The 27,304-nt window shown below is 37.0% G+C and overlaps 2 protein-coding genes across 2 annotated transcripts; one reads left to right on the forward strand and one right to left on the reverse strand.

Annotated features, from left to right (window-relative positions):
• DDX49 (DEAD-box helicase 49) lies at positions 1-13,441 on the reverse strand. The gene is made up of 13 exons (XM_072404631.1): positions 13,291-13,441; positions 10,947-11,070; positions 10,206-10,291; positions 8,949-9,070; positions 8,612-8,799; positions 7,432-7,572; positions 7,231-7,306; positions 5,983-6,059; positions 4,955-5,052; positions 2,566-2,640; positions 2,035-2,123; positions 1,858-1,929; positions 1-648 (listed from the first exon to the last, which is right to left on the reverse strand). Exons 1-13 carry the CDS (start codon positions 13,403-13,405, stop codon positions 472-474), a joined length of 1,440 nt encoding a protein of 479 aa, XP_072260732.1. The 5' UTR covers positions 13,406-13,441; the 3' UTR covers positions 1-471.
• An 83-nt stretch (positions 13,442-13,524) lies between these two features.
• On the forward strand, positions 13,525-25,224 carry COPE (COPI coat complex subunit epsilon). The gene is made up of 10 exons (XM_072404638.1): positions 13,525-13,684; positions 15,411-15,473; positions 15,557-15,657; positions 16,995-17,147; positions 20,756-20,809; positions 22,406-22,487; positions 22,936-23,091; positions 23,330-23,398; positions 24,443-24,517; positions 24,958-25,224. Exons 1-10 carry the CDS (start codon positions 13,586-13,588, stop codon positions 25,003-25,005), a joined length of 900 nt encoding a protein of 299 aa, XP_072260739.1. The 5' UTR covers positions 13,525-13,585; the 3' UTR covers positions 25,006-25,224.
• Positions 25,225-27,304: the final 2,080 nt, after the last annotated feature.

Here is a 27,304-nt window from a genome sequence, read left to right on the forward strand (position 1 = left end):
CATATTTAAAATGTATGTCTTCAGACAAACTTTACTGTTACTGGTTACAATAGAAATATAATACTTTACTTTCCAAACAGCCCATCCTCCCCAAAAAGAACAAAAATGTATCATTTCATAGGAACCTTCACTTGTTATAACAAATATCTGTGAGCAATAAGGTTAATATGAAACAGTCTTTCTGCCATACACAGGTACATCCGTCTTTCCAAGCTACCAGGCCAATGACAAGCTCAACAGGTGGCGGTAATTCAATCCTATGTAGAAAGTATAAACAGGTGCCAGGGATCTACCAAGGCAAGAGCAGGAGGTTCTCCCAGGAGAACAAATACTCTTCATTGCTCTGCAATGTCTAATACATACATCTAAAAAAAAAGTTCAGTCTTTGCTGAATTGACATCAGCACTTCATTCAGATGTAGGTAATGCTGCTGACTCTTGGTTAAGTCACTGCTGCCGGCTCTTGGTTAAGTCACTGCTGCATCTTGGCAGCCTTCTTCTTTTGTCTCAGGCGTTTCTTCTGCAGTTTCCTGCGCACCACAACATCTCTTTTCTTCTGCATGGTCTCCTGAATGTGCTCCTTAAATTTCTTTTTTTGCTTTTTGATCTTTTCAAGCTCTGCTTTTCTTTTTGCTTCTAGATCAGGATCCTTTAAAAGGGATAGGGAAAAGGGGTAGGTTTACAGACTACTATAGTATAAATGAAAATTCTGTTACCAAACATAAGCATTATTAATAAGCAATGTATAAACATGATCAGCCTATTGTTAATACTCTCATCTGTGTGTATATATATATATATATATATATATATATATATATATATATATACTAGGTTTAACTGTACTGATGAGAAGGGAGAAATCAATGCCATAGTAGCAATCATGTTACTAGTGCTGACACTTATTAAAATGAGCAAGACTTTATTGTATTTCAGCCAATAAGGAAGCAACACAGTAGAAGTATTTGAGTGATTTCAAATGATAATTTCCCTGCATGTACCCTTTTCCCATGATGGCTTTACATACATTACCACAATTTGTCAAAAAATGCTATTTACACAAAGGCAAAGATTTTACTGAACGCAACAGTGGAAAAAAAGGTCTATACCTGTACTATAGATGCCAAGTGTGTTTAGGAAACGTGCATCATACGTAATAATTATTGACAACAGATTTATGTTTAGGCTGCTACTAACAAAGGCTTGGCACACCATGTGACACTCAATCAAAATGAGCAGTACTAGTGGAGTGCTTTTCAGACAGGCTATACTTTATGAATCAAGTATTCTTTGAACTGCCCTGAGAGATATTTAAGCTGAAATCCAGGCAAATAAATGATGTTGCTTGGTATTAATTTAATGTATTTTAAGTAAAACTATTGTAGCACTTGAATATGTTTGGTAACCATCTCCTTCAATAACCTGTACAGAACTCACAGGGAACAGGGAGAGGCAGCACAATTATTCAATTACGTGTGCTGCAGTACTCGTGTGAAAACAAGGGACGTGTTCACAGGAGGAGAGAGTGCCAAGATGATGGGATTCCTGTGTAGCAGCTCCTTCCTTCACTGCCCAAGCATAGGTTGGGGCACAGAGATACCTTAGTTGAATTTACCTATATTAGAGAAAACCTCACTTACTAACCTAGTTCTGCTTTTTAGCAGGGCTATAAAAGTCTCAGAACTTGATAAACAGAAATTCTGTTCCTTTATTAATTAAAAGTTTCTCATGTATGTATTTCATTTGTGTTTTCTTTTACCTGTCTGGAGCTTTAAGCCACCGGTTTTTTGCTAAGTGGAAGAATAAAAAAAATGACTAAATTTTTTAGGATGATCCTTTTTTTTAAAATGCATATTACCTTTCCTTCCAGAATAAGCTGCTTCCGTTTGTTTATCTCCTTCTTCTCATCAAAATCTGTACATTCCAGTTTCTACAATCAAGAGACAATACATTTTATTGCATAGAGGCATGAAACTTACTAACTCCAGTACTTCAGTGAACCATCACCTTCCCAATGAATGAAAAGTTTACTCACAATTTCACATTCTCGTCGGGTCACATTGACCTGCGTAAGGATTTGCAATACATCTTTTTCCTTTACACCAAATTCTTTTAGTTTCATATCTATAAAAAGACATTGAAAAAGCAAACACATTAATCATGGGTGAAAGAAGTATAAAGCCAGAACACCATAAAGATACTTGGTATTAGATCAACACCAATAATTTCCCCCAATCTCAATGGCCGCTGCATTTACTGGCAATTCTATTAGTCACTGATGCCATTAAACTTCTGCACAAGTGACACAAAAGCGCATGCTCCTCTGTATGGGGGAGGACTCCTTTGTGAACAGAAAGACATCAGCCTCCAAATAAATTTTCTTTTAGCACTGAAAATAGCTCAGACTAGATTTTTGTATTTAAGGGATTATCACAATCCTAAAACACTTTCACATTAACATGTATATGACCCGCTAAAAGAAATAATTTGCCTCCCTATATTTAGCTTTTCTTTTGTTTTAAAATGGAAGCCAATAACAAAATAGATATTTTGTCAAACAACTTACTGATCTGTTCTTCTATTGCATGTACAAGATGAATGTCATACTGTGTTACCAGTGTAATTGCCGTGCCATTGCGTCCTATGATAAAATACAGTGAATAGTCATCAGAAAATATTATTTACATTACCAAGGTCATTACTAAATCCCAAATATTATTAGCTTCCTTTTCAGGTACACATTCTCAAATCAATATATTTGCAATTGTGTGCCGTGCCCCCTAAGTACAAAAGTAAAAAGATTTGCAATTTTAGTTTAATTGTAAAGGAAATTCAATATTAACAAAATAGCTGTATTGAGTCCAATACAAAGAACACATATATATATATATATATATATATATATATATATATATATGCTACTGTACACTTACATTACATGTTTAAATATTTTTTTATTTTTTTGTGTTTTATTTAAGTTTATTATTAAATGTATTAAATATTGGTGAGTTATGCCCACGAATTATAGCCTACAATGAAAAATATGTTTCCATGCAAAAAATTGTACCACTTTTTGCATGGAAATTTGCACGGAATTAGACTGCTAGGGAGGTTAATAAAGTAATAATTTTGGATGAGCAATCCTTAGATGTAGTTGTTACTCCTTTCTTATTTTCTTCCATTTTCACGCGACAGTCTTGCTAGTAACACCCGGGCTCATTAACTATATTGTATCTATTATGGAGCAGTTTTGTCACTCTAAACTGCTCTCCCGATTTGAACAACAAACATAAGGAAAGTGTCCTGTATTCCAGAAGACATCTTGGAAATCTGGTCACCGTATATACTCGAGTATAAGCCGAAGTACCTATTTTTATCTTGGAAAACAGGAAAATTGATTGACTCAAGTATAAGCCGATGGTGGGAAATGCTGCAACTACTGGCAATTTTCAATATTAAAAAAAATACCAATAAAATTACATTAATTAGGGCATCAGTGGGGTATATGTTTTAAAATATTTATTTCAATATTGCTAGCAGGGCTCACTGTACACTAGCAATTCTGGTATCCAACCACCAGAGGGGCTCTCTCACAATACATACTGGCAATCCCTAGTATCCAAACACTGGATCAGGGTGCCCACACTTTTTTGTCCAAGTCAAAATGATCTACCACCAATAAAAATGCTAAACATTATATATATATACATACATACATACATACATTATATATATATATATATATATATATATATATATATATATATATATATATATATATATATATATATATATATAAAGCAAAATTTTATAGCACAGAAGTGACTGGAGCTAATGAGACATTGAATGGCAGGACATTGCACAGACACTGCACTAGATGGTGACCTCTAAAAATAAACCCTGGCAATCCTGAAATTTATCTATTAGAGGATGCCCTCTCACACAACACACTGGTAATTCTAGTATCTAATCAACCGAGAACGCCAAGCTCAGTGATCCTCACTCTCTCCAGCATTGCAGCTTCAATAGGTCTGCTATCAGGTTTGGAGTCTCTTGGCTCCTAACTTCCTTGTGCTGGAGATCGCTGTGCACAGAAAAGGAAGCAAGCACAGCACAGTGTACACAGCCTTGGCCTTAACACTCCAGAGGTGTTGTGATGTGGTAAGCAGCTTGTGCAGGTCCCGCACAAGCCGCGCCCCATCCATTGACGTTAGGGATTGACGGCGCCCGCATCCGATGACGTTAGGGATGACGGCGCCCACATCTCATCTCTGATGAGGCTGATACCTGACTGGAGTATAAGCCGAGGGTGACTTTTTCAGCACATTTTGGGTGCTGAAAAAGTCGGCTTGTACTCAAGTATATACGGTATATTGTTCGAGATTTAATTTCAATGGATGTTACAAGCTCATAGCATGGTATTTTTTATTGTTGCAGAAAAAGGAACTTAAACAAAAACTAATGCAACCATTACCCCCCACACCCCAATTTATTGTACAGCACTGCGTAATATGTTGGCACTATATAAATCCTGTTTATTATTAATAATAAAAATAATAATAATCACATGCCCCAACCAAAAGGGCTACACACCACTTTGTCAAAACCTTACTTACTAGGCCTGTATATGTGCACTGCATTATTAGTCATTAATATGGAACATTAGTGTGGAGTAGAAACTCAACTTGGAAGCTTCATAAAAATGATCTTGACAAGTAGCTCTGCAATCTGTTCATAGATATCTAGCCACATTGGAGATAAGGGAATATAAAACTAGGAGGGGGTCTACAACTGGAGTAGCTGAAGTCAACATAGTTTCATGTCTCCCTTGTATGAAAAAAAGATCTAGTTTTAATCAAGGGGAAATTCAGTTTAAGAAAATCTACCCAACACAAATGAAATGTAAACACCAGCTGTAGAGATTTATCCCCATAGCAGAAGCCAGACATCCATACCTGCTCTTGCGGTTCTTCCTACACGGTGAATGTAGATCTTGGGGAGTCCTGGTGTATTGTGGTTGATGACAACCTGGACTGTGGGAATATCCAGACCCCTGCAACGTAAAAGTTTATTGTAATATGCTTCGGGTTCAAACCGCTCCGATATATTGTTATACTAACAGGATATAGGAATATTTGTGTGTTTATTTTTTTTTTTTTTATTTATTTTTTATTAGCAACCAATAAAAACAGACAATTACAAAACTCAAACCAGTGTATACAGATGGCAAAAGCAAATAAAAGCATGAAAAGGCATACAATTTTACAGAAATAGTCATATCTAGCAACCACTGAAGTAATAGGAGCATCCAAAGCTGTCAAAGCCTCTTCCGGTATCTTAGGGATACCAGAGGCCGCTAAGTAGTCCTGTATATTCGTTCTCACTGCATCCAAGGAGCTCGGCTCAGGGTTTCCCCTCAAGTTATAAAGCTGGAATATTTGTGTGTTTAAATTATGAGCACAACTTACTACAAAGTACCAGTTATTTTAAACTTTATATTACTACCCAGTTGTCAGTTTTTACTTTATAAAATATTTATAAAATATTCCTGTATAAAATAATTGAAAGAGTTTAATTTTTATATATTTCTCTTGAGTCTTAATTTTAAATGATCTAAATGTTCCTTACAAGCTTTACATAGAAAACGACAGGCCTAACTCAACTGTGCAAAGCATAGGAACTAAGTGTATGTTTTGCAGTGCTGGGGTTTTTGAATTGGTTTCCAGAGAATACATTCTTTTCTCCCTGTGTTAGCTTGGATATTCCTCCCGCAAGGAAAACAGGAAACATACTGGGAGTTACCTGTCTGTGTGTAGTTGACCGAAAGGGAGGTTAGAATGTAAGCTGCATACGTTACATAAATACATACAATAAATAATTATATTATCACTGGAGTTCATACACATCAGAAACCCCATAGATTGAAATTGTAAACAAAAAACTTTAAGGGCATTTGTGTAACTAAACAGTTTTTTTTATTTACCTGGCAGCCACATCTGTTGCAATAAGAATCTTGAAAACACTTGATTTGAATTTTCCAAGTGCAGCAAATCTCTGTTTCTACAATAGGAAAAAGACAAATGTTTACAACTAGATACCATTTGTATGACTATTTTTAGATTAATACAGCAATGACCTTTTCAATTTCTCTAATGGATTATATACAAACTGTATATCCAACAAAATTACAATAAAAAAAAAATGAATTTACATGTCCATTGGCCTTTACATTAGACTGGGTTTTATTTCCCCACTGTTTTTTTAAATACTGTTTTAACCAAATTTATGAAAAAGTAAAAACTGGTTGAAGCAGGTCAAATAAATTTAACACATTTAAAAATTTTTCAAACTTATTTCAACACAAACAAAACCCATTAAAATAGGTTCTTGGTCATGCAAGCGCCACTTCCACTAGACAGTTGATTTCGTGAAAATGCAACAACATTCCTAAAATAAACCTGGTAAACTGAATATAGAGTTTTCCAGGCATTTTTTGCTTAAAATTAGAAAAAGCACTAAACTATAAAAAGGAGGTATAAATGTAAGCATCAGTGAAAATTCAAACATTTCTTTGTTGCAGGCAAGTTGCAGAGTGGACCAATGCACTTGATGAGGAAGCAGTTATTTTGTTGCAATGATCCTGCACCCACCCCACCACCACTGACTCACAGCTAGAGATGTACAAAAGGTAGAATTTTCCCAACAGATGCGGCAAATGTTAGAACTGGTAGCAAAATGCAGGTATAAGACACGCAGAGCTTACAGCTCGTTACTTTATGGGGGGTTTTTTTTGTTTTTTTTTTTACTTCAATTACCCATTAAATAAAAAAAGGTGAGGTTGCCAGTTTCAGAGTGGTGCAGTTACCACTTCACAACCATGTGTAAATGCAACCATCCCCAATTACATTGCCTTACCAGTTGACAGACAAGCATTTTTTCAGGCAATGGGATAAAACAGACAACTCATAGATAATGCAAAAATCTTTTTAAAATGAGGGATCTACCACAATTGCTTTTGTGTATCACTGCAATGTTCTCATTAGTTTAAGTAATAGGCAGCATACTGGTAGAGTGAACGCTGTTAGGTGGTACAACAGCCCTTTAAGTGCTACAAAACTGTCCAAGTGAACTAGTCCTCAAATGTTTTCAATGTGAGGAATAATGGCACTCAGCTTAGTTGATAAGGTATTTGATGTGTCACACTTTAACAATCTACCAGGAAATAACTTACCTGCTTCAACATAGAATGCAGTGCTACAGATGGAAAGTTGAACTCCCGAAGCATCATATTCAGGATTTGGCAGTTTCTACATTTAAAAAAACAGTATTATTCATAACAAGAACTTAATAAATTGAACTAAAAAATGAATTAGCACAAAAACATTAAAGGTCCCAACATCAGCTATGTCATATGTATCAACACAAAACTCACTTGCAGGTGTTGGTGAAGACCATAATGGACCAATCTTCATGCTCATCCTGGAATTTCTGGATCAGATGCACCAGATAGGCATCCTTCACCTTCTCAGGTACTAGAATGTATCTTTGGTCTAGCTGTTCTACTGTCCTCACCCTAAAGCAAGGCAAATTAAAGAGTGCTCTTATTAAACACATTTTATTTCATTAAATAGTACAGTGCACAACAAAGTTACTAAAATGCAAATTCTTTGTCAGCTAAAACAGTTTCCATTTATGTATTGCATCCACATATTTAGAGATTTGCTAAATTTAGATGCTGTTAGAACTTAAATATAATCCATAATAGCTAGGAAATATAAATCCATTTTGTGTGCACCAAATGTCCTTGCAAACCTAGGTATTAACTGCAGAGAGTAGAGCTGTGGGTGGGATTTTTCAGCTTATCCCACTACAGGCTGTCTGCAGAAAACTACAATGAGAAGGATTCCAGGCCAGTCAACCTACACAAGGACAGAGAGTGGAAGTGATCAGTCTATAATACAGAAAACTTTTACACTGCAGCAAAATAGTGGAGTGATTTCATAATGGAATACTGCTTTGATAAGGAAGAACCACAAAGGAAAACACACACAAAGGTTTAAGAACTTATCTGCTTATTATTTTGACAATATGTAACCTGGAGTCCAGCTTTAAGTCAGAAACAAGAACAATATGCAATGTCTGTCGATAAAGGGTCCCAGTATTTTTGCCGACCTGGATATGACTACTGCAATTCATTCTTTGTTCCCCAGAACTTCTATGTGCAATACTGGAGAAACATTGCCATGTTTTACTTTAAAAATATATAATTCAAAACATTATTAACGTGGTGATTTATAATGGTTACAGATTTTTGCTATAAAAGTTCTGGTCTCGCTGATCCTTTATGAGATTTGTTGCGGTTTCAAAAACAGATTAATGGTGGAGGTCTAACCCACCACCATTTACAGAACAAAAAAAACCATATTAAAGTAAAACATGAAAAAAGCTAGCATTAGGAAATTGCCGAACATACCTACAATGTCTCTTTTGCAATAAATTGTTCAATTGAACGGAGACGTTTTAAAGCTTTGCAAATCATCACTTTTTTGCCAATTTTTTTATGAAAGCTAAATAAAACAAGTAGTTGGAATCACAAATGTTTTGCTTCTTACTCTGAAGTAGATTCCCAGAAGAAAGGCTTGTTCATGGCAACAGACTTCAGCTCCTGCAAGGTGTCTGTTAGAGTGGCACTAAATAGTAGGGTTTGTCGCTGGGCAGGAACAGCACTTAGAATAACCTGCAGGTCTTGAGTGAAGTCTGTACAGCCCTGTTCCAGCAGCCGATCTGCCTCATCTAAAACCTGAAGGGTGCACATAAATACAAGAGTATTAAAAACGAATAGGTGGGTAATCTATGTTTTTTTACCGATAGCAACTAAAAAGAATCCTAAAATACATATTCCAAATAAGAAAGTATAATATATATACACATATCTTATCAAAATCTTACCAAAAATCTAATCTTCTTGATGCTGAATGTGTTGGAACTTCGAATATGATCAGCCAGACGACCTGGTGTAGCTATAACAACATGTGGCTTTCTGGCCAGCTCCAGGGCTTGGGCAACCATATCTAGAATTAAAATTGAAAAAAGACTCAATAAGTACTGGGAAAGTATACAGACTTCAAAATTGGCTCAGAACATGTGTTTTATTCAGAAAGTAAAAATCTATTTAAATTTTGAATTAAACTAAATAGGCTAAACCCCAGTGGGATGATTAATTAAAACCATTCAGTACCAACATTTTACTACCCCCCCTCCCAACCAGACCGTTTTATACATTTTTGCGATGTATGTTTTTAGGTCTATTTAAACAACATTTTTTTGTTCTGGATAAATTGGAAGATTATATATATGTGTGTATGTATATATATATATATATATATATATATATATACACACACACACAGAATATTATAAAGATTTTTTTGACCCGAAAAAAATTCTAGTTTATACTTGGGTGACCCTAGTGTCATGTCCTGGATTTGTCTCTAGTTAGATGGATCAGAGCTGTCAAACAAAATATTTGTAAAGTAAAACTTTACATGGGGACACAGCACCATCTGCTGGTGGCCCACAACAATGCATTTAGAAGCAAATGATAACTGAACAGTACTAAGTACTAACGTAACCAATAAAATAGGGTGGTGGGGGGGGGGGGGGGGGGGGGGGGGGGGGCACATCTAGGCTGAGCCCAGGTGATTTTTGTATTTTTTTCTTTTTAAATAAATAAATAAATAACACACCATGGATGTAGTTATTCACATTATTTTTTTTACATTTATATTGACTACCGTTTTGAATGTTAAAGATAATCGGTAATTTTGTAACCTGGGTTTCTACTCGAGTCAAAGTATTTTTCAGGTTAAGGTAGATGTCTTGTTTTATATTCAGACAGGTTTAAATTTGAGTACATACAGTATATATACAAAAACATGTGCCTAAAAAAATCTTTGTTGCCAAGTTCGAATCTGTCAGTCAAGAGGTCCAACTGACAGGGAGGAAGGATAGACAGAGTATTGCTGCAGGATACTATTATTTGTTAATGATTTGTTATCAAAGTGATCACAGGGTCAGAAGCCAATTAACCATGACTCCTTGTCACTTCCTTGGAATACTAGATGTCCAAAAATATGTCCAAATACTAGGCATCCTCCAACTAGATTTTTTAGAAACACATTTCGATTTTAAGTTTTAAATACATACCCATTCCTCCAACAATTATGCAGTCCTTTAAACCTAATGGCTTGCCTAGGACTCGAAACTGCTCTGCAATCTGATAGGCCAGTTCTCTGCAAATGAAAAAACAAAAGGAATGGGATAAGCCTTCTAAATACAAAGAATGTAATCTATTTATTTTATGAGAAATGTTAAACTATTCACAGCACTTCCTATCTACCTGAAGTTTGCCTTTATGAGAGAGATTTTGGAGCTGCCACAGCTGAGCTGCTCAGAAAAACGCAAATGGCCTGGCATATTGTCTGACCCACTCCCTTTGATACTTTGTGTCACCCAAATGGATTAAGTACTCAGCTCAGGGAAGTCAAGGAGTCCTTACCTGCATTAATATACCTGGCTGGAACATGGGAATCAGAAGTATGCACAATCCAAGCTCTACAAAGCGATTGGGACAGGCTGGCTAAGTTGTCCAATCAAATATCTGCCACTACAAGGTCTGGTCAGTAATTATGCACAGGGCATTCAGACATGTTATGTCCATGGGTAATTCAGTATGAACTGTTGGCAATCGGAGCATGCAAACGAAGGGAAGAAAGAATTAGAATATGTAAAAGTTCCCAGCTGGGGCACAATGTCACTGTGTTTTTGCCAAGTAATTATTTTTCCCCCAGCAGTCAGTTGAGGTCGTTGGGGGAGTGGGAATAGACTACTGTGCGAGGGAAGGTCATCAGCAACCGTATTGATTTGGTTTAAATGGATTATACTAACCTGGTAGGTGTGAGTACCAGGCAAAATATTCCAAACGGATCTTCAGAGAGCTTTTGCAAGATAGGCAACACAAATGCAGCAGTCTTTCCGCTGCCAGTTTTGGCACAACCCATGCAGTCCCGACCTACAAGCACATGAAGAAAATGAAAAAAAAATTAATGTATTATTCTTTACAATGTTCAATGCAATGTGGGTTATTACACAATGGCATGAATAAATAACTACAACTTTATTTGTACAGTATATGTTGGTTTTGGAGAAGTAATAAGCATTTTATGATATCTCTGGGGCCTGTAGGGCGTAGATTCTTCCCTCTTGATGTGTGTGACTGCAAATACTTGCTAAGTGTTTGAAAGCTTAAGATCCAGTTGTAGCAGCTAATGCAATAAAACACGCTCACTATTAAAGGTATACTAAAATGTATAACTTTTTTTTCCATTTATAATTTACATTAAAAAATACATCAATGCAGACAATTCCACCAAAATAAATTTGTCCTATTTATGATGAACACAGCACTACAGGACCACCTTCTGTATCATTAGCAATAAAGACATGAATATATAGATGTAAATGTCTCTAAAGCAAAAATGGTTAATGAGAGCAATAGTCTTTACATAGTGATAGTCAACATTTATCGCTTTTGGGGATTCACACACCACCTGTAAATTCACCGAACAGCCACACAATATTCAGTGGATGCAATGCTACCAAAGGCTGTCAGAGGCTGTAGACATGGTATAGGATTGGAAACACATAACAAGGGACTACTATCACTGTTAATGTCCCTTATACATGCTTTGTGCAATATTTGTATTTCCTATAGCATGCTTTATTTAGTAGGCATGGTATAGAAGTTATGGAAGAACACTGACTGACTGCAAGGATCCTGAGGGTCACAACTCTACCATAGGGCCACAGGTAGAGAATCGGAGGCCTAAAACCTTTTTTTTGTCACACATTTATTTTTAAACTACTGACACTAGTGATGAGGTTGTAGTGAATTTACTGCTTCCTCACAAAGGAACTGCTGCCTCTCATGAGACAATACATGGTAGTGTCCCCTTGCAGCAGCTCCATAGGGAATAATTAGGGACAGCAGTGAGTCACATTATTACTGCTTACTAATACTAGCTGTCAAATCTGCAGACCCAGCGTTGCAGCGCAAATGTTTGAGTGGCTGGCAGTTTGCCAGCCGCAAGGAGTAGCAAGGGAATGAATGGTCACAAGGTATGTGACTATGAAATGATTTATGTAAATCTTCTTATTAAAGATTTATGTTCTGTACAGCAGTGGTGCTGGTACAATGTTTAAATGCATTAGGTTCTCTATTGGGTGATCAATGGGTTGCATGACCAGGTAAATGATTGCTGATTGTTACCCAGGCATAATCACCATGCATCCATTATTTAGTCCACTTAAAAGCCAGAAACTCAGTACGCCCATTCCAATGGAATAATCTAAAAAAGTGAGGAGCAATGAAAGTATTTCCCACTTTTTACTATAATAGTCAAAGTAAGAAGATCTGTGCTAAAGTAAACAATTCGGGAGCTCCCATTAGCTGCTGCTTGCTACAGAGCATTTCCGCTTAGCCTGTCAAAATGAGGTGGAGTAGTCAGAACCTGATCGGACATAGAATGCACATTTCTGGTGTGATCTATCCTATATTGATCTAACATTGATCAGGAATATCCTAATATACAGGTAGTCCCTGGGTTAAGGACATCCGCCATACGGACACCTCCTAGATACGAACAGGGCTTCCCTGCTTGCTGTGTGCAGAACGAAGGCTTGATGGGGGGAGGGCAAAAATCTTTTGCTAAACACAGCTGAGGTTGTGGGTTATCTTAGGGGGTGAGCTCTTTCTACAGCCTCTTGTAGCTCTTTAATGACCAAGACAAACTCTGCAGCTGTTTCTTTTTGCATATCAAAGCATAGCTTGCTCCAGAAGTTAATGAATGTCTAGGAGCCATAAATATATATTTTTTTTGCTTTACGATTAACATACAGTGAGGATTTTTATACAGTAACTGACACCACACTGCCTAATATGTTGAGACAAACATCTGTGCTAATTCCATTTATTAAAATAATGTACCTGTTTCGACTTACATACAAATTCAACTTAAGAACAAACTTTCAGTGCCTATCGTGTATGTAACCTGGTGACTACCTCTAAAAAGATTATTAGATATTAGATTATGCTGTGATTTGTAATCTGTTCTGTAGTGCTTTGATCTTACTTCACTCCATCTCATAAGATCTGTTATAGATAATCACTATTACACACTGCATTCAGGTACAGGTATATATATACAGCGTGCCTCAGCACCCGAACACTCACCTTCCAGGATGGGCGGTATACAGTTCTGCTGGACCAGATTGGGTTTGCAGATCCCCACCTGCCTGCACTGTTCTATGAGCCATGATGACAGCCCCAACTTTGCGAACTCCTCCATCCCTAGCTCCACACGTGACTACAATTATTACTTCCGTCACGGGCAATCACCGTCATCACTAAACGCAAGACTCGATTGGCTGCTGCGTGCCAGGCTTTCCTCCTATTACGAGGGCGGAAGCGAGCGTTCAGGTATCCGGAAGTAGTGTCAGACAGACCGGGTGACGTGTCCGGTGCAGAGATGGCCGCCCAGGGAGAAATAGATGAGCTGTTTGATGTAAAGAATTGGTTCTATATTGGGAGTTACCAGCAAAGCATCAATGAAGCTCAGAAAGTGAAGGTGAGTGCCTGCAGACATCGCTGGGAAGGTTGTTTCTGTGTGAAAATGGGATTTCAGAGAATGGACTATTACTATATGAGCCCCAATGTTTGTTCCCCCCTGGGGATTGTCACTGGCGCCCTCTCCTACTGAAAGTACTGGTGGTCATGGGGATCTTCCTAACCTGGTGATTCTCCAGTCACAGATCTGTAATAACTATCCCCTCCTAACTTTTCCTGATCTTTATACTTATTTAGGACGAGTCACGGTAGACATTAGAGCCAGGCACCTAGCATTTTCTATAGGTTGGTCAGCAATGGAAGCCGGCATATGACAGGCTTCACCGACTTCCTGAAACGTCACGTCTGGAAGGTCTGATGAAGTATTGTGTAGGGCAAAGTACTGACACACAGCTTCTTGACTTTTACCCTCTAATAGTGAGGCTCAGGTGCTGGGCAGAGTTGGTTTTCAATATTTTAACTTGTTAGTAACTTCAAAATCTGATCATTTTCCTGCTCTGTCCAATAGACCCTTCCAAAATATTGATTGACTGTTAATACCAACCTGAAGGCACATTTCATTTTAGGAGGGGGCACTGTGTGATAATCTCTGTAAATTGACAGTGTTCTCCCCGGCCCCTTTTAGCAGGTCGCACCACTTGGCACTTTTCAGCAACCACCCAGCTGTTTTTGGATGGTTACTGAAGAGTTGGATCACAATACAAGGGCTGCCACCCACCTACAATTTCTTCCTACTCAGCTTAAATACATTTCTGGGTTGAGCACTGAATTGACATAAATAATTATTATTCCACACATCAGGGATTTCTGAAGCTCTTTATTAAACTGAGTTAAAAAAATGGAAAATATTAATAAGCAAATAATATACAGGCATGATAATAGTGTATGCATTTGTTAGGCATGTATGTATGTATGTATTGTATGCATTTATTTTTGAATGAGTGTAAAGTATGGTTATAAATGATCCCATGTAATAGGTAAATATGCTTTGTTGCATTGGAAATGTGGGTCTAAGGCTGTGTACACATGTCAGATGATTCTCGCTCAGGCTAGAATTTGACGTGTACAGCGGTCGACTGACGTTCATAGATTCATCCTGATCTATCCATGAATGACTGCAATACAAGTCAAGAGAGGAGATCACACTCGCTCAGCCCCCCCCCCACCATCCCCCTCCTTTTTACAGAACAGAACAGAATGGTGCTGTACAGTGCACATTCGTAAATCTGTCACTGGAAACTATCATGAAATTTCCATTGACATAATTGAATGTGTATACTTAGCCTGATGCTAATAGTACAGAAATAGATTACCAACCTGTATACATTTTATCAATGTGATAGATAGGTTACTGAGCATGCCAGACAGTCTTCATCAGGTGTATTAAAACAAAAGGTGTTTCATGTCTAGTGTTTTGTTTTTCTTTGTAAAGCAGACACAGAAAAAACAGTCTCCTGCCAGGAGCTGTAGAGTGGGACCCCTTCTTCTCTTTGGGGGGAAGTTATGATCTTTATGTAGAACTCCAACATGCCTCTTAATGAATCAGAGCTCTCCAAATTTTAGGAAGCATAAGTTCCTCAGCTACTGAAGAAAGAAACGTACCTGTATAACAAACATCCTTTGTTTTGATGCAGCTGATTTAAAATGTTTTCACTTTAATCAATGATCTGTGTTAAGGGATTATGAACATTTTTGTCAACATTTATTTTTTGTATTGTCTTCTTTAGCCTTCAAGCCCTGAAAAAGAAGTGGAGAGAGATGTATTTCTGTACAGAGCATATATAGCACAGGTAATATACTATTGTCTTAGCCCTGCTTTTTTTTAATATATTTATACACTGTTAGTGTTTGACATTTTTGTCATTTGGCACAGAGAAAGTATGGCGTAGTGCTGGATGAAATCCGTCCAAATGCTAGTCCAGAGCTGCAAGCTGTGCGCATGTTTGCTGAATATCTATCCAATGAAAACCGCAGGTGTGTATTTCAGTTTTATGTATCTAAGTTGGGATAAACCAAATCAACAGTAAGACTATATCTATAGAATTTTTTTTTTTTTAGAAAAGACTCCATAATTAAAGGCAATGTATCTATCTTTTTATTAAGGTTATTTGCAGTATACCCGTGTAGGTGAAGCTATGTAAATTGTCAGCTGGAAATAAATACTTGTGTACAGAAGTGCTTGCACATACCATGATCATTGAAACCTTAAACACAGAAGGCCTCTTTGTACTTCTGTCATTGATAACTCTGCTCCACCCCTATTCATCTCTATTTCTCATTGAGCATTTTCATCCTATTTGGAACCAATAAAGATGTATAGAAAGTGGTCATCAGCATTGCCCCAAGGAGCTTAACTAAACAGATGGCCCTAAATTTTTATGCTTCCATGGCTGTTCCATAATCTGTTCCAAAAAAAAATTGTTTATCATGTCATGTTAACATGTCAAGTCACGTTACCCTGTGTCTTGATGCACATTTTCTTTATTATTTGAATGATTATTTTTGGCCTTCTTATTCTTATATTGGTGCTACAGAATACAGTGCCTGTGTTGTGGAGTTGGAGAATGGGATGGTAGGAATAAAAGAAAACAACAAAAATCCCATGCAGTGAATATAGATGTGCCTTTTTTGATTAATACTGGTTAATTGATCTCAAATTATTTCAGCCTGGTGTAACAGGTGTATATACTGCCAAGTCCAAAAACTATTGTCTAGTAAAGCAATTGTTCAAACATGCAAGGTAACAAATATTGAACAATGTATTTTGGTACTTTTGCTTGTTACATTATTACAAAACACGTTTATCAACGTTATATAGTTATCATCCAAAAATAAAAATGCCTGATAGAAACACTAGTAAATACAGTCACACTGCCAGCAGAATTTGGTTCCCCCTAGTGGTGCAGACTGTATACACCTGTGTGTTGTGTACCTACCACTGAGAAATTATATGCCATTGCTAAACTCATTGTAAAAGATCCTTGGATGTAAAGCTCATCTTTGCTTTGCAGTGGCTCATGAGTCAGATGAGTAAGTCTGCAAATCACTACTGTAATGCCTAGCGTTTTACACTTGGCACACATTGTGCCTGTCTAAGATTAATTACATAGTTTTGCCTAAATGTGAATAATAGAAGATCGTAAATTTTATTCTCTGTGTTACAAGTGTCTGCATTATTTAGCAATAAAACTAGTCTGAGCTCTCTTTTATACTTTTTACTGCTTCTGCATATGTGGACAGTACAGCACAAAATATCCCCCTAAACAAGAAAACAATCCACGCCTTTACCTGTATTGCTTTTATTCAAATAGGGATGCCATTGTCTCTGAATTGGATAAGAAAATTGCCAAGAGTGTGGACATCACTAACACAACCTTCCTGCTAATGGCAGCTTCGATTTATTTCCATGATGGCAATACAGATGCTGCTTTGCGAGTTCTTCACCAAGGAGACAGCCTGGAATGGTAAGACAATCCCATCCTATTGCAAAATATCCAGTGGTTACTATGATGTGTTGCAATTGTTAGCAAGGTTCAACTTTAGTGTAACGGTTCTTACAACTGACCTGTTCACAATGTTTATTTAGCTCCTGAAGCTAATGAGGCTTCTTATTTCAAATATTTTGTTCTATAGAACACCCTAAATAAATTTGTATTTAAATCTGTCATTATTATTAATATATATAAACAAGATTTATTTGGCGCCAGCTTATTATGCAGCGCTGTACATTAAATAGGGTTGCAAATTACAGATAGATACAGAGAGTGACACAGGAGGAAGTGAGGACCCTGCCCCGAAGAGCTTACAATCTAGGAAGTAGTAAAGTACAAGCAAAGGAATAGGAACCGTGGCCACAAAACAATCTAGTGGGGTACTGAAAATCCCTATGTTAATAGGGGTATTTACAGTTGTAAAATTGATGGTTGTGGGTAATAGAAATTATATAAAATCGACTAACTAAAGGATCGAATATAAAGTAAGCAGTGGTATGGTAACGCAGAAAGGAGAGACATTTCACGTAATCTGCCATGGTCATGTAAACAGCCTCACCCCCAGTTTCAGAGTTCTCTTGGCTGCTTTCAGCACATCACAAGCTCCACATCACAGCCTACATTTTATAAAAGGGTTAAAAGAATGCAGTGTTATAAATAGATCTTTATGTGGTATAAAAAAAGCTGCATGTGCAGGAATATTTTTAAATTTTTAAGTTTTATTTTTTATTTTTATACAAAACCAATGTGATACATAATACAGAGCATAATAAAAAAGCAACGGTCTATAGTCAACAGAGCTCTTAAAATCATCCCAGTAAATCCGGGTGCGTACCGGTCTCTGTGATGGCTACTCCTCTGGTTTCGTTAATTCTTCCATATATTGTATATCATTCACTCTGGAAATCCATTCTTTAAGTGTGGGCAGGGCAGTATGTTTCCATAGCCGAGGGATACATGCTCTAACAGCATTCAGGAAGTGGCGCAGTAGGGAGCGTTTATATTGCTTCTTTGAAATTGCAGACACATATAATAGTGCTAACTCTGGTCTGTCCTCAATAGATATCCTTGTCAACTTGTTAACCATCTTTGCAACCACCGTCCAAAAAGATACTAGTAGAGGGCAGCTCCAGAAGATGTGTAGTAGTGTGCCCGTGTGCTTCAAACGCATCTCCAATACATAGAGCTTACATGCGGGTAAATTTTGGCCAATAAATCTGGAGTCCTTTACCATCTGGTCAGTAGCTTATAGTTTGTCTCTTAGTAGAGGTTGCCAATAGAGACCTTGTGTCCATAATATAAATTACACTCTACCTGTTCATCCTTAAACTTGACATTTAGATCCCTCTCCCATCTAGAGAGAAACAAGGGCGCTGGGGCATCACCTATCCTCAGTTGCATTTTATATGCGTAGGATAATACACCTTTCAGAGGGTCTCCAGGTATACATAAATTCTCCAGAGGGATGAGGGGTCTATGAAAGGCCCGAGCAGATGGCAACGAGGGGATGAAATATTGAAACTGTACCATTCTCCAAATATCTAAAGGGGGGAGGGAATGGTCCATTTGAATCTGCCCGATCACAGTCCAGTTAAGGGGCTGCATAAAATGTATAGCTCGGAAAATACCCTTTTCAATCTATTGCTCCCCTATCAGAGGATAGCGAAGAGAGCTGCAACATTCCGAAGGGGACCATACAGTCGTACTCAACATTATGGGAGACAACGAGTCTTCCAATCTCACCCCTCTCTTACAACTTGCATGCCTGCACCAGTCCACCAAACGGGTCAAATGTTCTGCCCTGTGATAAAGAATCGGGTCAGGAAAAGCAATCCCACTCTTGTCCTTCGGGAGTCTCAAGAGAAACTTGTTAAGTCTAAGAGTATCGGTAGACCAAACGAATTTTAGGATTTCAGACCTAAATTTGTGTAACATGTGGAGGGATATGTACCGGCAAAGTCTGTAGCAGGTAGTGAAGACGAGGCATAATTTTCTTTTTTAGAATAATGCAGCGCTCGAACCATGAAAAGGCCTGCTGCCGCCAGCGTTGTAGATCACTACGCATATTTGTTCAGTTCTTTACGGAGGTTCAGAAGAGTTATGCAGGGCGAAGTTTTAAATAGGGAGGTCTTCCGCTTAGGCGGCTACTTTGTGTTCCGTTCTATTCACCATGACATCTTTAATATCCGGGTTTTTACGGCTATGCATCAGAAGCGGAATAAAAAGTAAAGGGGACAGCAGACAGTCTTGCCTCGTTCCATTGGTAATCGAGAAAGGAACGAGAGAGAAGCCCATTAACTCTGATGGAGGCCGTAGGATTCTGATACAAAGCTTAAATCCACTCGAAAAGACGACTGGGAATACCTATGTAGTTAAGGACTTGCCTCATTTACGCCCAGTTCACCCGATCGAAAGGCCTTCTTGGTGATGGCAAGAGCTCTCACAAAAAGCTTCTTCACACTGCCATTGCATAGTCACGTCCCCCCTTTTAAAGTTTTTTTGAATTGAGAATTCACAAAGGATTTCAAGACATGTTGACTTAAATGAACTGAAGCTTTATTTAAAATGTATTTCTAAAATATAACATTTTATTGAAAAAACATGCATGTCAGTGAGGTACAGACGTTATGTAGTGCAGTGTAGATACAACAGTGCTCAACCCATAAATCTATTTAAGCTGTGTGGGAAGAAATTTTTGACCCAACTGTTCAGTAACCACCCAAAAACAGCCGGGTGGTTACTGAAATGTGCTGGGTGCTGCACCCGTCTAAAGGGGCCTGTGGAGAAGACTGATACAACAATATTGTATTAAGAAGATTAAAATACAGATCATAACATGTTGAGGCTTGGATTTTAGTATTTGAGTATTATTTTAGATCCTAATAGAAGCTGAGCACAGGTCAGCAACTGTAGTCAGGGTATTTATGAAGAATAACCGTTAAAGCTCTCTCACCTGTAAACCCTTTATGGACCAGAGCATTTTTTACATTCCTGCTATGGGCTTATTATTCAGTGATAACTTTAGTCATTTAAAAAGTTAAAAAAACTAAGCTAAAAATAGGTAGTATGACTAGTGTTATTTCTGGTACAAACTATACATTATTTTGGGATGTTATGTCTAATTACTTGTCTAGATTAAAAAGTCTACATTTTATTCTAAAACTTGTCATGTTTTACAATGTTGCTGATACAAAGCTTTGACAAGTTTGATTTTTTAATTTTATTTATTTATCTTTTAGGGATCTATTTATAAATTATTCCCTGTCAATTTGTACGAAATTCGCTGTCTGCTGTTCCAATCTTTACACTTTTAGTTCTCATTAAAAGAATAAACTATTCTGCCATCTAGTGGCCAATTGTCAAAGTGCACAGCTGTCACATTGTGCTATAAAATTAATTGGGGAATATAGATTCTCTAAACATTTATATTTGTGTTTTACCTTGAAAGGGCTCTGATAACCTTATATTCAACACAGTGAGCTCAGTACCTTTTTAAGTACCCTTCTATCAAATTGTCTGTAAAACCTGTTACCTGTACTTATTTAAATATTATATTGAATTATATTTTTTATCCATTATAGCTTGGCAACAATAGTCCAAGTGTTGCTGAAAATTGACAGACTTGATCTAGCTCGGTAAGCACTTTTCATTTCATATTATTGATGTTTCACATTTTACTAGACTAAATTGTCTGTATAGATTTTAGCTGTATTTAAATTGAGCTGTATAATCATATTCAGGCTTAGTCTACACGGACGTTTTCCCCAGCGTTTAACCAGAGGCTTTAAAAACCCCATGTTAAAAATTCCTATGCACTCCAATAGGCTAATCTACACCAGGATGTTTCCTTGAGGCACATTTTTGAGCGCTATAGAGAACGTTCCTTGCAACGTTTTAAAAATTAAAAAGCAGGGAAAACGCTTGAACACACTCCCATTGAATTCAATAGAGGCTTTTACAAGTGTTTTTAGGCTTTTTATGAAAGGTTTCATTGAAAACAATGGGGGCTTTTATAAGCGTTTTAAGCAGGACTTTGGGATCTGGAAGCCTTCTTTAAGAAGGAGACTCCCAGATCTCCACCACCCCCACCCTGGGGAATGAGTAGAGGGGTACATAAAACCCCTTATTAATTCCCTTAAAGGGTAAAAAATATGTGTAAAAAAATAAGTAATTTATTGAATGTGTGCGTTTTGTGTAACTTAACTTTTTTTTTTTTTTTATACAGGTTATCCCACAATGAAAGGATGATTCTCACGGCTGCATTCATGACATGAGCACAGCCATGGGACTCCTGAGTGGGATCCCCAGGCACTAGGGGACAAATGAGGACAAGTCTCCCCATTTGCCTCTAGTGCTCCATGATTGGCTGAGGAAAGGGAAACCCTGATGACAGCTCAAGTGTCATCAGGATTTCCCTTTCCACAGCTAATCACGGAGTGGAGAAATCAGCAAAACTCTGCTCAGCTATTTTTTACACATATTTTTTAACCCTTTCAGGTAATGAGTGGGGTTTTATGTACCCCTGTACTCATTCCCTGAAATGCTATAGGAGTAAATCTTTTATAAACACTTTTAAAACACTGTTTATAAGAGTTTTTTGCGTTTTATAGACCAGCTTTAAAATGCTTGTAAAAGTGCAATAAAATGCATATAAACCTGGTCGGAACGTTTGCATGCCTTTTTCAAACCGTCCGTGTAGACCCAGCCTTATATAGGTGCATGTTGTGGTAATGTATTCTTTGAACTCCGTGTCTCATTTTTCTGACGGAAATCCAATTAGCTCCTAGCTTCATGTTTACACTGACAACTCTGCACCTAAATCTCAAGCAGCATTGTCAGCCGTATTCTGTTCTCCTATTCTGAATTACAGAACATCTGTACATCTGCTCATCTTCAGAAGGAGTAGATGTTCTGTAATCCAGTATTTTGGAGAATTTTAGACCAGTCAATAGGTAAGACCTCCTGAACACTTTTGTTTTAATTTGCCCAAATATTACTTAGGATCTTTAGTTTTCGAAAGCACAGGGTATACCAGGCCAATGGAGGATCTCCAGTGGCTGAATATCTATTTCTAACTTTTTATAGTAAATGGCCGGCATTTCAAGTTTAGAAGAAGATCCTAAGCTTGAATATATATTTTTCTTTACGTAAATATATGATGTAAGTTTCAGTATTAAGTGGATTTAAATTTGAACAACCCTGTTTATTTTTTTTTTTGTTTTTTTAATTAGCAAAGAGTTGAAGAAAATGGTGGAGATGGATGAAGATGCAACACTAACACAGCTTGCAACAGCATGGGTTAACATCGCTGTGGTAAGAAATTGTTGTTTGCATCTAAACGTCAAGAGCACAATTCAACTAGAATTAGACAGATTGGCCCCTAGTAATTGCTGCCTGTAAAAAGGTTTTCTTCATTTGAAACCATCTGTACAGTGAATGGTGGTCTCCTTTGTCTTGTCTCTTTTTAATACATTGTACATTTTTGGCTTTGGTTCTTCTCACTGTTTTTTATATCACTTAAATTCTGTTATAAATGTATCGCTTTGTAAAATATAAATTCAGAACAGAATTTGTTTTCTCTGATAGTAGCTAGCCTACATTTCTGCAGCAATGTAGTGTGCATCATGTACCGGTACTTGGGATTGTGTTCGTTATATACAAAATAACCTAGCATTTCTTGCATTTTTTTAGGCTATGTCCTTTAATCTGTACATGTTTCTCTAGCTTTTGTGTTTGTTATATATGTGATTTATTGTAACAGGGCGGTGAAAAACTGCAGGACGCCTACTATATATTTCAAGAAATGTCTGACAAGTACTCATCCACTCTCCTGCTACTAAATGGACAGGCCACTTGTTACATGGGACAGGGCAAGTGGGAAGATGCAGAGGGGGTGCTTCAGGAAGCCCTGGACAAGGTAGGGGTCACACTGGAGTTTATGTAAACTATTTGGAAGCCAAAATGGTTCAGATAATCAAACTGTGTGTGTCTATAGAATAAGAATGTGAAATGCTGGGTGTTCATTTGGGTACATACTTGGGGATATTTTATTCTGTATTGCAAAAATATGTATCCTTGTAGATAATATTGCATATATGACTAGGAGTGAGGTGTCTAAGAAGTACAGCACTAATATATATTTTCTAAACTTATAGGACAGCAGCCATCCTGAAACTCTGATTAATTTCATTGTACTCACTCAGCACATTGGCAAGCCACCAGAGGTAAGAATAAGTGTATTCTTCTTTTTTTTTTTTTGTGTGTGCTTCATCTTTGGGAACCTCTTGCAACCACATGTCTAGGATGCAAATTGTCCAGGTGTCTACTGAGGATAACAATAATGCTCCCACTGTGAAAAGTGGGTAGGGGTGATTTCTTGCAAGGGAACACTCCGAAGTAACAGAAAATTCTGATGGTTGCTTTTAAGAAAGGCACTAAAAGATTGAGTTCCAAAATGAACCACCAACAGATGGTATTGTGGTCAATAGTCCAAAATATTTTGAAGGGGTCACTAGCATGCCTTCATATCAACAGAGAACCAAATATTTACACGGTGTGGACTCAACATTTTGAGGGCACACAAGACATAGCTGAAATTTTTTCTCTGTTTAGCAAGATCCAAGATCTTACATTCTCAATGATTGGGCTCAACCCTTTCCAGTACCAAACTGCATCTTGTAGCGTTTTGGATTCAGGCTCTTGTTTCCCAGTTCTCCCCCTTCTTCTATTTTCTAAATGTTCCCAGGTGATTGTTGCAGCCTCATCTAATGCCAGCTTCAGGTAGAAGTTAAATCAAGCATCTCACTGAGATACTGGCAGGCACCTGTTTTGGGAGCCTTTATTTTTAGCTACAAAGTTTTGAACATCCCAAAAGTGAAAGACTTCCTGTGTCCCTCAACTAATGAGAAAGACATTTTTTGTGTTTGGGTTGTGTTTCGCCTCTGTGTTTATTATCATTCTCTTGGTACTGTTCTGCTACAAAACTGAGACCTTCTGGTGGTACTAGGACTTATGTGCCTACCGTTTTTTTTTATTTCTCAGTAGATGGCAGTGTACCTGAAGGTTTCTGCTGAATTTTCTGCTAGCTTAGAAGTTTTGTTGTTCAGCAAAATTCTTTCCTTAAAAAAAAATCTCTGCTGCTTTGGTAAATGATGCAAAATGTAATCTCTAACTTGTTATGGTTGTTGCAAAATAAAATTCCACATACAAAAATTTAATAGTTTAAATTTAACAGTAAAATACTGTTTACATTATTATATATTTAATAGGTCACAAACCGGTATGTATCTCAGCTGAAGGATGGACATAGAAATCATCCATTTATAAAGGAATTTCAAGCTAAGGTAATATTCACCGCCACTTACACGAAGTAGGCATTTTAAAGAATATCAATGGGGAATATCAAGTCCAATATTAGGGGCTTCAGGGGTCCTGTCATAGGTATTTGCTTTTAACTGCTAATCTGTGTCTTATATCACTGTTGGCATAAATAGTAAACATATGGGATCACTCACACTCACTTTTTTTTTCTTGCTGGTACAATGGATGTCAACTTCATGCACATGTAGGATCCTATGTGGCTTTTGTTCTTTTACACATAAAGAAATCACCAATGTTACCCTAACTGGTGGAAGGGGCATTTGTGTACAATCTTTGTGGGCAGGGACTCAATAGCTTCTTAAGTTAGTCAAGTTAACATTATTGCTTATAACAGAATGAAATGCATTTGTTTAATATTACACAGTGTAAATTTACTTTCTATTTCTATTTTTTTTTTCAACAGGAAAATGAGTTTGATCGCCTTGTTCTGCAGTATGCTCCCAGTTCATGAAGTGAATCTGATTAATTTATATTTGTATGCTTCGGAAACAGGCTGAAACTCTATCTACTTTATAACGAATATTTGTGACTAAAGCTGGTACAGTAGGTTTACTGTGGATATTTCCCAGTGGAAAGCATGATATATTTCTACAAATTTTCATTGTAGTTGTTCATCTGTTTCCTCTGTTGCTGTTAACATTCCCAATAAACATCTGTTTTTACTACCAAAGGTATGTGTACAATATACAATATGCTTGTTGTGTCCTATTTTCTTTAATTCTGGGTAAAATAACTTTATATAATACTTTTAACCCAAACTAGTAAATGCTATTTTTTAATAAACATTTAATGTTTTTTATGTTTTGTGACAAATTGCTGTAGTACATTTTTTGTTTTTGTATAGAGAGAATGTAGTCCCTAAAAATTGTCTCTGTAGTAGGAGTATGAGATAAGGATTCAGTATAGGATTTTTTTTTTTCTACATAGCAGTCCAGGAAAAAATAAGTAAAAAAATAGCAAAGTCCTTTTGTGTCCAAAATAGACAATTTAGCTATAGTTTAATAATAATTTTATGCTGTACCTTTTAGATTTATTAGTAAAACACATAAAATTTAGAAAACTACCAAAGGAGTCTAATGTAAAGGTGCTTTATGTGCAAATGTTAACCCACAAAATGACAGCTGCAGCTTCTTTGGCTCTCCATTTAGATACCAGAGATTCAATTCTACTGGAATGATGAATAGGACAATTAACATGAGTTAAAGATACCAATATATGGTTTATTTTATAGAGCAGTGATGTTTTACTGATTCGAGTTCTCCATAATTTTAAAAACAAAAATCCATATATTCAGGAGCTAAGGGGACCAGCTGATGCAGTATGAAAATTCAAACACATTAGAATGTTTCACATTATATTTTTTTTTATTATTTTTCATTTATACCCAACACCTTGTAAAAGAGGCACTGCCAGCATTGGAAATCAAGTCATCTGTCAGCATGTTGCAAAAAATGAACATTGTCAGGGCTGGTAGCAGTTTAACAGTGTAATACTAAGCTGGATACAAGTATGCAATAACAGGACAATTTAGAGTTGGCAATAGGGGTGCAAAGGGAACATGCAAAGATTTATTTAGAGAGGCAGTCTATAATCTGCAACAGTAAGGAGGAAGTCTAAGCAAGGTCAGGAACACAAAGCCCGCTAGCTTGAGGACACAGTAACAAGGTCACATAATTAGCTGAGGACTGGTCCGCAATATATTTAGGCAAAGCTGGGCGTTAAATACCCCTTTGGGTGCCAAAACCAGATAGCTCAATGAAAGCCTTTAGCTGGGACAAACCAGGCCCACCTGTGCATGGACCTGTCCTTTACTGGGGCCATTTTTTAAAATTACTGTTCCACCAATTGGCAGATATGTGCTTTGAAGTTATTTATGACAAGTGTGATTTCACATATTGTAATTTTTACATATTGAGATTCCTCTGGAGTGCGTTCTATACATATTGCTATGGAGAATCCACTAGAGGACAATAAACAACTGATTGCTGGTATGATTGGCTGTAGGACCTGGAACCCCATTACTTGATGTGACTGTTAACATTGAAAAGCTAAAAAGTTTAGAGATAATCTTCCTAATAAAAGTTTTTAACTTATAACAAATGTTATGCAATCACCATTCCTTGTTCAGGGGGTTTTCTCTACAAGAGCGAAAAGACCTGTCCTCTTTGGTTTTCACCAGAATCCTTTGGCTTTTCTATATGCCTTAGAAGATAAGGGCATAGAAGGTAATAAGAAAGTATGACACTACTTCTCACACTTATTATTCTGCCTGTCACTGCAGGATGTTGGCATCATCATCATCATCAACCATCATGTGCCTTAAATGAAAACTATCACAAGGAAACATTGTAATCTTATAACTGTATGTGGTTAATACATTTACGGACCGTATTTCATATACTAACCCTTTTCGGGAAAATAAACTAGTTTGAGAAAGTGGTTCTCAACCTTCCTAACAACAGTACCCCCATCCAGGTACCCCCATATGTCACATTGCTGCAAAATATGATTTACCTACCATGCTACAAGTTTTAAAGAATTCCTTTTTTATAATTTGATATTTTATTGAATTTATGAATGAAAAGCAAAACTGCACATGAATGATGAACTAAAACCTGTAGTAAAGCTCATAGTTATAAAGTTCTCCATAAGTGATGGACCTTTAGATGTTTCTCTCACTCGAATATGTTTTACGCAATCAACATTACCTACCTATCTACATTTTGGAGTCTATAAAGCAGTGAATCTGG

The sequence above is a fragment of the Pyxicephalus adspersus genome, chromosome 3 (genome assembly GCF_032062135.1).
Source record: "Pyxicephalus adspersus chromosome 3, UCB_Pads_2.0, whole genome shotgun sequence".
NCBI classification, from domain to species: domain Eukaryota; kingdom Metazoa; phylum Chordata; class Amphibia; order Anura; family Pyxicephalidae; genus Pyxicephalus; species Pyxicephalus adspersus.

Bases quoted from the DNA above. Each gene is read 5' to 3' on its own strand.
- COPE (XM_072404638.1), top strand. From the start codon at position 13,586: ATGGCCGCCCAGGGAGAAATAGATGAGCTGTTTGATGTAAAGAATTGG. The intron at 15,474-15,556 runs GTAATATACTAT...CATTTGGCACAG, and splicing joins ACAGAGCATATATAGCACAG to AGAAAGTATGGCGTAGTGCT. The intron at 23,399-24,442 runs GTAAGAATAAGT...TATATTTAATAG, and splicing joins ACATTGGCAAGCCACCAGAG to GTCACAAACCGGTATGTATC.
- DDX49 (XM_072404631.1), bottom strand. From the start codon at position 13,405: ATGGAGGAGTTCGCAAAGTTGGGGCTGTCATCATGGCTCATAGAACAG. The intron at 2,641-4,954 runs GTATGGATGTCT...ATTTTATCATAG, and splicing joins AGGAAGAACCGCAAGAGCAG to GACGCAATGGCACGGCAATT. The intron at 2,124-2,565 runs GTAAGTTGTTTG...GTCTTTTTATAG, and splicing joins TGCAATAGAAGAACAGATCA to ATATGAAACTAAAAGAATTT.